The 13,020-nt window shown below is 40.2% G+C and overlaps 1 protein-coding gene across 1 annotated transcript in view; it reads right to left on the bottom strand.

Moving 5' to 3' along the window:
* TPO (thyroid peroxidase) overlaps window positions 1–13,020 on the bottom strand; it is an 87,975-nt gene that overhangs the window by 9,388 nt on the left and 65,567 nt on the right. Inside the window, exon 11 of the mRNA XM_018559228.1 lies at window positions 7,068–7,199. Coding sequence (XP_018414730.1) covers window positions 7,068–7,199 — 132 coding nt within the window. The remainder of the gene's footprint in view (window positions 1–7,067; window positions 7,200–13,020) is intronic.

A 13,020-nucleotide genomic window follows, 5' to 3' on the forward strand; every position in this document is an offset into this window, starting at 1 on the left:
AGGAAGTCAAAGCTAAAAGGAGTGTGTGTCACATTAAACCATGTCCATTAGGAACACCTACCTTTCACCATGCATACCATTTAATTAGGCAGGATGACAGTGGCATATCTGGCACCCAGGGCAGATCATTTTTTAACCAAAATTATTTTCAATGATACTTATGAAAATGAAATGCCATGCATGCTGGGGGTGGGAGTAGAATGGACCGGTAGATTATGGACAGCAGCAGTTGTAAGCACAATTGAAACTTTATGCAGAGAGATTGACCTTAACATACCAATCCACCTGATGTGCAGCAGCTCAGAGACATTATCTCCTGCATAGTTGTCAACATTTGAACTGGAGGAATATGATAAAGGGATCTAGAAGCAAACACGCATAACACCTGGAGGTGTGGCTAATAAAGAGGGTGTTGCTTCTCAGTATGTGGCATTTAGTCTCGGAGTAAAATAAGCCCAATCATTGGTGCCAGTAATAGTAACCCCCAGCATTGTTGTAAATGGCTGCAATTACAACCCCCAGCACTGGTGTTAATGGCTGCAATAATGCCCCTTCATAGTCGTTCCTGGTAGTAACATTAAACCCCAGCATTGGTGGTCAGTGGCAGACTATAAAAACAACCCCCCAGCATTGGTGAACAGTGGCAGGCTGTAACAATAACGCCACCTTGCATTGGTGGACAGTGTCTGACTGAAACAATACAATGACCCCCCACCAGTATTGGTGTTCAGTGATGCTGAACACCGTGGTACTCATTGCTTTACATGCTCCCACACTATTATCTCTCTCTCTCTCCACCAATCGGGATTATACTTCTTCTGTCGCCCAGATGTCACTCCGCCTGACAATCCTGGCTTTTTTCAGTGCCATGTGGTGGAATGCAGAGAGAGTTCCATCACCCAGAACAACACTGCCATCCTGCATGTTGCTGGCAACCACACCAGAGCACCCCCTATTTTGTATTATTAATATACAGGATTTATTTGGCACCAACAGTTTGCACAGCGCTCTACAAAATGGAGGTAGACAATCCAATCCAATTTCAATACAGGAGGGTTAGGAGGGCCCTGCTTGTGAGATCTTACATTCTACCAGGAGAGGCAAGTGACACAAAAGGCAATTATTGCATGGAATGATTTAATGGAAGAAGTGAAAGGACGGTTATGTGGTTATGTGGTCTAAGTGGTGTTACCCAGAGCAGACCACTCTTCCCTCCAGTATTGACACTGCACCATGGCACACCTTATGTGGTACAATTTCCTTAACTCACAGAAATCTTCTACCATGAAAGAACTCCTTGACTGTGTTTGCCCTCAGAACAAAGATTACCATTCCAATCCTGCCTTAAACTCTGACTTCCAGCAAGCTCACCTAGAAGGTTATGTCACTGGGCCTTTCCTAGGTTTCTAGGTAACTGAGGATCCCATAAGAAGATGCTCCAGCACAGTGCTAGAGCTACTTCTTGCAATACTTCACCGGTTTCCCAGGATTGTGGAAAAAAGGCCAGAGCTGTCACCCTTGACTATGCAGCCAGAAGCTAACCTCTGTAAGGTACTGTAAGTAATTTTTACTTTTTTTTGTCTACTGTTGTTCTTTTCTTTCAAATGTAACTTGCTTTTATACATGGGGTTGGGGAAATCTACATGATAAGTGGAACTTGCATTTTGATACAAAGTCTGCTTTGAAAAGCATTTTTTTTCAGAATATTGGCTTTTTTCTAAAACAAATTCTATAACCAGTTAAGATGCAAATTGTGCTTATTGGAGTTTTTTTTAATAGCATATTATACACCATCACTGACAATATATATTGTAGGCAATTAAATCTAGGAAACATTTAGCATCACACTAATGAAAAGGTACAAATGGCTGCCTGTTTTCAGGAAGCTATGTAGATAAACAATTGAACAGTGCCAGTTTTTTACTCATAATAGTTTAGAAAACAAAATGATCTTGCGGGGTCCCAATGCGTTTTCATTTCAGGCATAACTCCTCTGGTGAAATATTTTGTCATGCAAAATAAGTTACATAGTTACCACGGTTGTTTTTGTTCTCTCCCAAAAGCTAAGTACTAATGAAAATCAATGGTGACATTTATTTAGTCAAAATTGCAGTACAATTATTTTAATAGTCACTTGTTTCAAAGTGAAAGAAGCATTTAATCCATGAACCAGTGATTCAAAACATAAACTTTTTTTCCTGTAATAGATCCTGAATTGAAAAATGAGGCTAAACATATTCATATTGACAATGAAATAATCAGCTGGTATTATACTTGTACTATCTTTCATTAAGAAAAACAATGACCTATCAAATACCAGTACAAAGGATGGTGAATTATAATTTTCGGGCACCTCTGTTAGCTGAAGCACAATTACATGTAACTGCAATTAAGTGCCTTCCAACCAAACGCATTTTTATCTACGGTTACCACAGAGATAAAGGCTGGGTCACCAACTCAAACAAAATTCATAGGACTTAAAGTGTACATACACAGGTAGGCAAACTTGTTGGTACCCTTACTCAAAAAAAAAGAACCCACAAGTTTCTCTGAAATAACTTTAAACTGACAACAATAATTGGTATTCATTGTTTATTCCATGCTTTATAAAAATAAAACCTTGCTTTTCATTATACGGAATATTTTAAATTAAAAAAAATGAAAATGGACAAAATTATGGGACCTTTAACTTAATATTTTATTGCACAGCCTTTAGAGGTGCAGGGATGTAGTATTTTTCCAAATTCTCATCCTAGGTTTGTGATCTGTTAGTTCAGATTAATCAGCTTAGCTTTGTGCTGTCTTGTGTCCCCTAAGTGTGCACTGATTATTCTTAGTCACCTGCTGTGTTGAGTGTTCTCCAGCAGGATGTGCTAGAGATAACACTTCATATTAACAACCTCCCATCCAGTGGCCATACATAAACGGTAGTAGATGCGGCTGGGCGTTTTAAAACATCCTTCCCCATCCCCACTCATGCGTGGGTCCCACCGCACGCACAAGTGGTCCTGTGCTCCCTCATTCTCCCTCCCTACTCTGCTTCATGCACATGCATATTAAAGTATCTGAAATCTACTCAAAGTAACTGGCGCCCATCATTCACAGCACCCAATGACAAGAACTTCACCCTGAGAAGAATGCACCTAGGACATTTATTACCAAGTAAGTGGGTCTAGGATATTTTGAATGTCACTATTGTGTAACAGACAAGCCATGTTTTCTTAAACTATGTGCCAGGAGGTTACTAATAGCACTACAGAGGCAATCACTGCAAGCAAGTGAATTCTGTATCTCTCAATGAGACTTCTGCACCTGTCAGCAATTAGTATGGCCGACTCTTCTTGGGCAAACTGCTCCAGATTTCTTAGGTTTGAAATGTGTCTTCTCCAGAATTTTAGGTTTCACCCTGAACCTTAGCTTTAATGACTCAGAATTTTTGGATTTTCATTCATTTTCTGTCTTTGTTATAATGATCACCAGGGTACATAGATAAATGTTTATCCCCAACTAATACACATACAGAAATAAAAACTTAACAGAAGGTTTAACCCTTCCCTACTCTATCAAAAAAAAATAATGCTTTTACATACACTTTAGATTACTGTATACATCGCTTAAATCATGCAGTCTGGACATAGGCCGTTACTCTTTCTCCTTCTCTCTACCTAAATTCTGAACTCTAGTTTGGAGCAAATATAAGAACATAAGAGCCACTTTTGGTTGCTATTGCACCAGACAGTCCCATGCATTTAGCTGACAGAGGCTTATTCTGTTACCACCGGGGTGGCATTTCACCACGTCCTAAGAAGTGTTAGGTTGTGCACTAAGCTAGAATAGCAGCCAATTTACAGTCCATCTGACTTCAGTAAAATAATTTGTACATAACTGTTGAAGGCAACTGTACTTACAACTTGTACTTTGCTTTAAATACGCCCACATGTTTAAAGCCTGAGCAAATAGAACTATACTTTAAAATGCATTCAAGCTTTAAGCCAGGGGTGCTAGATACACAATTGCCTAATCATGCATAAAGGATTTTCATGGCTGTACTGGAATGGCATTTAAAAACCTTATAAAAGGTAATGTGGTTTTAGTGGTTTGTTGGTGTCCCACAATGTGACTGATTATCTTCTCTCATGGCCTTCCAAGCCTTACACTTGTAGAAGCCATGGTTTTCATTCATCGCAACCATGACAGCTAACACCCCCTAAGAGATGTATTCATTAATGAAGAGAGGAACCCATTCTAACAGTGTAGATGTAACTCTATATAAATAGGGCAGTTTACATTTGTACTGATCATTAACCAGAAGGCACTAGGGCTAATTCTGTTACATACTATGTGATGCTCTCTTTGAACAACACATGCACTTTCCAACATGTTTCTTAGTGAGTATTTGTTTTTTAATTTCAAAAATTTTTATTATAAAAATTCAAAAAAAGGCAGAGGAGATTGTGGGCAGTGTCCAACCAGCTGCCTTTGTTTTAGTCCATAAGCACTGTTGAAAAGAAAGCAAACAAGGTACATATATTAACAACAATAGGACTCACACATAGACGATCTAACAGGAAAATGGACATACTTTACTTAAGGTGAGAGGAGACTTGGCTGCAGTAATTGTGCTGCCTATAACAGTAGCGGTGGACAAATTAATGGAAAATCACATGGTGGAAAAGAGATGCTGCAAATCAGTGGCAGCGTAGCCGCTTTCTGTTTCGAAAGTTATTGAAAATGGCCTCCATTATGTTTATAGTCATGTGGTTTACAGTGAAATGTCTTATACTGCCTTAGTGATACTGATACACTGTAGAAAACTGTTTTACTATGAATAAAAAACTGATAATGCGCACAACCAATTCATTTTTAATGCCATTATCCCTTAATATATACCATGGTTGGTAACAATTAAATTATGAACTTACGCTGGATATTTTTATCTGTTCTTATGAGTGCCAAATTCTACCTCCTTGATATACTAAGCTTCTCATCTCATTGATGTAACAAAACTTTGATTTTGTCATTTCATTTCTAGTTGGCCCAAAGGCTATCTGTTCTATCGATCTGTAGTTAAAAAAAAAAATGTGCCGAGATAATAAATTTAATTATCTTATCTTCTAACATTTCATTTCTAGTCTTTCTGGGGTTAACTGCAGCATGCAATTTATTCAATTTAGAAAATTATTTCCTATTGAATTGCTTAGGGTTAGCGTGACAGCATGGATAGGGCACCAAATTAAATTAATAGGTTTCATTAAGTCAATTCATTCAGCTACTGGTCAGATAGTTGAATTAGTTTTGAAATGACTGAGAAGCAAGCTTTTTATATGTTCAGAACTATGTTGTTAGCTAGTAGACAAAAGCACCTGACTCCCTTCTCGTACTTGGTTGGGAATAAATTAAATGGAACGTTTTCATTTTCCTAAGCTTTTAAAAACATTTTAGCAAAATGCATTGCCGTCATTGGGGGAAGGACAAAATTAAGGTATTTTTAGAGGGTGACAAGGTAAATGGCTCCTGACAGTTATGAAAGCTCCTTTAAACTATCTTGGACTCATCTTGGACTCATTATTGTTGAGTTGAAATTACTCTGCTCCCCCCTATTCTTGGTACCCACCGCTATTCTGTCATTAAAGTCTACTTCCACCACATATTCAATGCAATGCAAAAGAGAATGCAGGCCCTCCCACCATACTTGTGTGGAATTTTTAGGTATCTGATGGCAGTGTATTACATAGGACTCAGATAGAGGTATGGAGGGAATTACTTCTACACAGTCAATGCATTTTCTGAACAGTCTTAGGAGTTCACGGTCCTGTTCACAAAAGTTTCACTGGACAAGAAGTGAGAGAAAATCTGCAACAGGAACACAGACAGAAATAAAAACCTAACAGGGGTTCAACTCTTTTCCTAATCATATCCAAGTCCCATGGCACTCCAGACTGGAATCCCAATATATATGTGGATCGCGCCACACAAATCCAGACATAGATAAGGTAATATTTTTTCAGTGGTCACCACAAAGCCCCTTTCTTTCTTTTTCCCCTTTTTTTGATATATATTGTATATATAGGGGTGGTGTCCCAGTTTGTGTGATGGTTCCTAACTTCTGTAATACAATAGATAAGGTAGTCAACCGCACACCAAGGTCCAATGTATCAAAGCATCTTTATTTAACATCATATATACATGGTATCACATGTAGCAGTGATGTTTCAGAACCCACAGCGGTTCCTTTATCAGGCTAACATAGTGATTTCCTTTACTCTACTAAAGAAAACTAAAGAAAAGACATAGAGGGGAGTTTATCAACACTGGAGCAGAAACATTTTGGAGAAACTGTGCATGGCAACCAATCAGCTTCTCTCTTTCATTTTCAAATCTTAACTGACAAACTGAAGAGAGAAGCTGATTGATTGACATGGAGAACTGCTCCAGATTCTGTCTGAACCAGTTTTGATAAATGCCCCCATAGTCTTCCCCTACTCTAATAATAAAAATTAAAGAAAAGAATGTTAAGTTCTGACTGTGTTGCTGTTGGAGTGTTACCTTCACTTCCTGTCTGGTAAACACTAATATATGGACCGGAAGTGAGTGAAAATAGCACGGAATAGCAGTCAAAACCGGTCAAGGATTTAAATCCTTCCTCACTCTATCTTAAAGTAAGAAAAAGGTTTTAGCTGGACATATGCTTTAATTGATCTTGCACCCACATATGACAACACATTATAAATTATCTTTATTATTATTACCAACCAAAGTATTTATACAATTCCATTTTCTATTTATCTTGAGCTCTTAGTCTGCCAGTCTGCTGGGTGGACACTTTCTAATTCTAAGTTCTAATCATTAAGCTGCCTATTTCTTGGCAAGAATGTGTTTATTAGAGACCACACTGTATTCCAGAGTAAGAGGGCAATGTTTAATGAGGTCTTTAACATTTATTCTTGGCACAGCTTTCTATGATGAACTAGAGATGGCAGAAGCTACTTAAGCGTATATGTTTAATGGAGAGTGGATCTGCACCAGATCCCACAGCAAGTAAATAATGAAGTGTTAGAATGTATTACCTATACAGGTCCTTTTATCTTCAGTGAGTTGGTATGGATCTGTGCAGGTGCATTCATAGCTGCCTTGGGTGTTCTTGCATGTTGCAGAAGAATGGCATGGGGGATTCACTTCATCCAAACATTCATCGATATCTAAAAAAAAATACGAACAATAACATTTTACCAGTGACTAGTCACAGTCAGTGTAAATGACATCTATAATTTACAAAGGACTGAGGTTAATGTGGACTGAGTTATGAGACCTGCATGGTTTTCTACTACAGCTGGCCAAGAAATAATAATAATAATACCGCCATATAGGACAGCATACTGATTTATAGGAAAATATGTTTCTGGAAACTGCAAAATTGAGAGGTGTCAACCCATAGCAAACCAAACAGGTCCTTTCTCTAATTTTTCAGCCAATATTAAGAGGCAGTATTGCTCCCATGGAGTCCTACTTTCTGCCCCAAATGCTTTTTATACGTTAGTGTGTTAGCTATTGATTAATGCCATTTTTTGCTCTATGTCCCAGTGGGGAGGAGAGAAACTGTACCAGGAGGCCGAGTGGTGCGGCACCACCCCGCACCGCTCATCCTCCGGTGACAAATCAGGAGAGGAGTGTGTGGGTGGTGAAAGCTGTCAGCTGTCACAGGAGGCCGGCCGGCGGTGTGGGGGAAGAGTCAGCTGTCAGATCGAGGTCTCCTCCCCACACCGCTTGCTCAGCCTCCTGTGACAGTATGGAGAGTGGGTAGAAACACTCAGTGATCAGTGATCGCTGAGTGTTTGTAAATAATTGAGGACAGAGTATATTTACTGTGTCCCCAATTATGAATGAATGGGAAGTGATCTACATCACTTCCTGTTCATTCCTGATTGTGGATATAGTAAACACACTGACAAAATGAGCAGTTAAAAATTAGCAGTTAACTCTAGCAGTTTGGGGGTTTCCCCACTAAAAGGGTCGTTTTCCTTCTTGGAAATTGACTTTAACCCTTTTGCTGCCAAAACCGTTTTTGCTATTTTTTTCCCTAAATGTTTTGATCCACATTTTAGGCCTGACAATTACTTAAAGCCCCCAGTATTATATATTTCCTGAATGTAGAGACCCTGTAGAATAACATGGGTTCAAAATGTGTGGCGAAATTGCCGTTTACATACGTAGGTGCACCAACGCATGTTTATGTTAGTATGTGCGGGTGCGTGGGGAGGGGGGACAATACAAATTTTTAGGGGTGTTTTTAAATGTATTTTTATTTAACTTTAATTTCTTTAAAAAACATTTTTTTTTATTAACTTCATTGCTATCACATGGGAGAGGATTACAAGCCTTTATGTGATAGCATATTAGTGGTGACAGGTTTTCTTTAAGGTGACATTAGGGGTCGATTAGACCCCAAATGTCACCTTTGCAGCCCATTGAAGCTGATCAAGCAGGGATCATGCTTGATCAGCTTTTTCCCTGTCTTCTCTAGCCATAGAATGACAGCTCAGAAACTGGTGTCATGAACATCACTTCCACTTTCATTCACCCACCGACATGCACAATGCTGGTCCAGGGCCTGCAGGAGGGGTGGCGGAGTCCGGAAAGCAAGGCGGGGGGATGTTGGGGTGGGGGTGGGGCACATGTTTACCTGCCTCTGGAAGCAGTCAAGTGAATTTACAGCCACCCAAATCACTTCCAGTGTAAAGGCTGTGCTTTACACAAGTAAACAGGCTCCTGATGGCTATAGCCACCAAGTGTCTGTTTACAGGGGTCGCTGCTGCAGATGTATGACATACATTGGTGGCAGGGAAAATGATAAAGTAATCTCTTAAACTTGTTTTCAATAATGAATACAGGTCAAACAAATATACTGTACATTGCCCAGCTAAGTATTTCTTAAAATTTTTGTCCAAGCACAGTCATCATATTTCTGAACAGCTAACTCTAACTTTCTCAGTTATGCATCCCTGAACTTCTTGTCAAGTACAAGATCAAAAGGTAACGTTCAGTCTGCAGCAGCCGTCCTTCTACTAGCTTGGAGGTAAGAGGAATGAGGAGCAGGGGAGTGGCTTGCTCTGCTGTGCTTGTGTGTTTGTGGATACACACACAGCTTACTGGCACAAACAAAGGTGGCTCCATAGGACCCTGCGAAGAAAAGGAGCCACCCTAAAACAGGATGTCAGGGCCAGTGCTCAGGAAGCAGCTAATTCTGCAGGAAACTAATACATTTCAACACCAAGGAGCAGCATCCATTGTAAGAGATGTATTCAGCATTTGAAAGAGCTTAAAAACCTTTTGACTTTAATATCAATTTAAGTTAGCATATAATGGGTGTCACTTAAACTTCAATCTTTCTGCATAAAAGAAATGATGAAACACAAGGAAAATCATGACATTAAAGCACATCTAAGCCATAACTGGATAACATTTTGTGTTTGCTAAAGTTTCTTAAACAATTACCAATTTTTTTCCATATAGAAAGTTCTCATTGTATTGTTTGCATATGTTTTTGCATCTCAGTGCTGCTGATCTCCTCCAGCCTCTTTCAATCACTGCAAGTCTACATGTAGGTTTTCCAGCAGGAGCTGCATCTCATTGCCCTGGGTCATCTTTCTAATAGTTATAGCAATGAAATATGTCTGACCTATGAGCTAACATTGGCAGAGCTGCCTATAGGGAATGATTTAGGCTCACACCGTTATAATGCCGGATTGCATGTTGCAATGTTAGGTGCACTACATTTTGAATGTGGATGATGTGTGCAGGTGGTTGCTGTTTCATTTTCATAACAGATCTCTTAGTTTTTACGGCCGTGGCATATGTGACGTACATCTGGCCCAAAGCCGCTGTACGTCAATCACACATGACTATACACAGTTATGAACCGAGCGTGGCATCACAAGGACGTGGCAATACCACTCTCAGCCTCACCCTGCACAGAGATTTCCCAGCTCGCGGGACACAATCTCAGGCCAGCAGACTGAGAGCGATTGTCCCCCGGGTTGGTTATCTCCGCAGTTAACCCTTTACCAACCAAACGTTAGCTGCCACCACATGTTATTTAACGGAAACACGGACCATGCCCAGTAAGTGCTGTGACAATTTAAACACTTAAACAATGCCTATGATACATCTGTCTTCCTTTAAGACAGGAATATGACAGGATTCTATATATGGTAGCGCTCTTCAGATACTTTAAGTTTGTATGTAGAGCGTAGAGACAAGCTTTATTTTAAGATCATCCTTTAACCTCCCTGGCGGTATTCCTGAGTGTGGCTCGGGGTTAATTTTCAGAACCAAGAGCGGTAACCCCGAGCCACACTCGGGATTGCGCAAAAGTGTCACTTACCTTGTCCCTGCGAGCCCGCGGTGTCCTTTGCTGTGTGCGCCCGGCCGATGTCGGCATGCGGCTTTCAGTTTTATTTTCGGGCATCACAGCGGGGGGCGGAGCCGGTGGGAAATTCAAAAGTGCAAACATGACATTTACACAGAATACACAGAATACACAGAATACAATGTAATCTGGCATAATTAAATATATGTATCAAACTATTTCACTTCAATTTTGTCCCTAGAGCTTTGTCCACTGCCCTGCCTGCACTTTTACTGTACTCTATTGACTGTGGTATGGATCAGGCAGCACCCCCAGAATTCCCAATCAGGGAGGTTATTTATAGAAACGGTGCAGAAAAAATACAGAAAAATATATTAATAAAAAGAGACAAAATATATATACAACATTAAAATAAAAGGGTATAAAAGGTGAATAGTTAACAGTCCTAGGTTTAGGAGTTCTGTTAGAGTTCAGAGTTCAATAAGTCAAAGAGAAGTCTGAAGGGCTTTGCTCCAGATATTAAAGGGGAACTCTTCCGCAATGTTGAGTTCTTGATGTTGCTGGAGTTCCTTTTGTGATGTTTCAAAACAAGAGCCCCTCTAGCTGCCTCGGCAACATCCTTTTGTCCGCCCTCTAGGGGGCGTCATGGAGCCGGCCCCTAGGGCAGGGCTGGGGATGGAGAGCAGGAGGGACGAGCCTTTATTTTACAATATCACTGTCCAATTTCAAATTATGAAATGGAGCTGATATTGTAACTCAGGTTTATAACTTGTGGGTGAATGCTGGGTCACCTGGGTCATTAACCCTACCAGACCTACTTGTGTTTATATCAACTTGTCCACTGGTAATAAATTAATGCCGGGTGACATGGCTTTACTTAGGGACAGCTATAAAAGGTTTAGAGGTGATTTGGGACTCTCACTGGTGCTGGGGCAATAAAGATCACAGGCCAGATAAGCAGATCTCTGTCCTTGGAATGTGGAGGGGCCTGATAAATGACTAAATGAAGGCCTGCATTTGCTCTGAACAAGAGAATGCTAAATTTAATAATATTAGACTCAAACCCCATTATCGTCACAGTATATACTGTATTCACATTGGCATTGGTGTAGAAATTGTATATTTTTACGACAATAAAGTGACAATAATTATTTCCCTCTGTTGCTGGGTTGGGGCTCCAGTATACAGTGTGGGAGGGTCAATTACCAGATTATGGCTGTATATCTGACTCTGGACAATCCCTGAGCAGGCTGACTCAGAGGTATGGCTTGAAAGAAACATGAAGAAGGCTGGGCTGGAGAAAGGATCTACTTACTGAAGTGTGTCACAGAGGAGCAAAGGGGGGCTGCTGTCTGGACCTTGTAAGCCAGATTTCTCGCCCACAGATTCAGGTATTATACAGAATAGAAGAAGCCAGTTGGTGCACTACAAGTACTGTGACTGATCTCACAGAGTCATATATTTATCCTGGCTGAATTGCTGTAGCTGGAAAAAGGCAGAAGGTAACTTTTGGACAGGTAGGGTGATCCAAAATTTACAAGTGGCTCATTCTGGGGTCATAGCTGCACGTGGAAAACCAGTACAGGTTGGCAAATGCTTTCAAATGCATTTTTGAAAACTGATAATTAACCAGTTAAATCAGTGCAGTTGGAGGGTCTGTAAATACATGTTGCAGAAAATGGTGTCTAGTGAGGACCTGGAGCCAGCAAAAGTTAAATAGCCAGACAATGCAATAGCATGGAAAACTAACTACCATTTTTTGATCCTGCATTAATGGAGAACTATGAGTTGAGTGAAAATCACTCATCCTCATAGTTCGTGTGACAATGAAACTGTCACAGGTCAGTTCAATAGATCGGGAAGTGAGCGAACGCATGCTGTCGCTCGCTCACTTCTCGATCATCTCACTGCAGAGAGCGGTGACTGTCAGTCACCTCTCCCTGCAGGGATTCCCCCCTCCCCGCTCAGATCCTCCAGCTCTGAGTGGAGGAACGGACAGGGATGGGGCAGGTACAGCTGACTCTGCCTCAAGATAGGCAGAGTCAACTGTCATTCACGCAGCTGGGTGGATCTCGACAGTATTGTCGGGATCCCTTCCGGCTGCGGCAGTCTCAGTATACCGCGAGCTGTAGCTCGCAATATACTGAGCTATGGGTTACGGGAGGAGGTTAGTATATGTGCTCCCGTGACCCTTAAGAGAACTATGGGGAAAAACACTTACCCCATAGTTCTCATTAAATATAAAGAAAACAGTATGGCTTAATGTCTGTGATTCTTCGAACATTTTCGGTCTGCTGACTTTTTAGATGGTCATAATATTTTTTTGTAAAATGTAATATTCATAACAGTCCTATTAAATATAATTATATTGGAAGTTACTGAGGCATTCAGTGACCAAGTCACAGGGCATCTATTATACATCTAATATCCATGTATCTGAAATTAGGTGATAAATTATTCACTGCATTACAAACCTTCCTACAAACAACACTGTTTACATTTTCAAAATAAAATACAATTAAGTGAGCTAAGCTTTTACATGGCTAATTGTTCTAATTTTTTTTTACGTTGTATAAAGTCCAATTTCAGATTTTTTCAAAAAAAAAATCCCATTAGCTTCTAAAATAAAATAAATACCTTTTTTCAGTTGAATA

Source organism: Nanorana parkeri, unplaced genomic scaffold (genome assembly GCF_000935625.1).
Source record: "Nanorana parkeri isolate BGI_ZX_2015 unplaced genomic scaffold, ASM93562v1 scaffold383, whole genome shotgun sequence".
Classification (NCBI taxonomy): Eukaryota; Metazoa; Chordata; class Amphibia; order Anura; family Dicroglossidae; genus Nanorana; species Nanorana parkeri.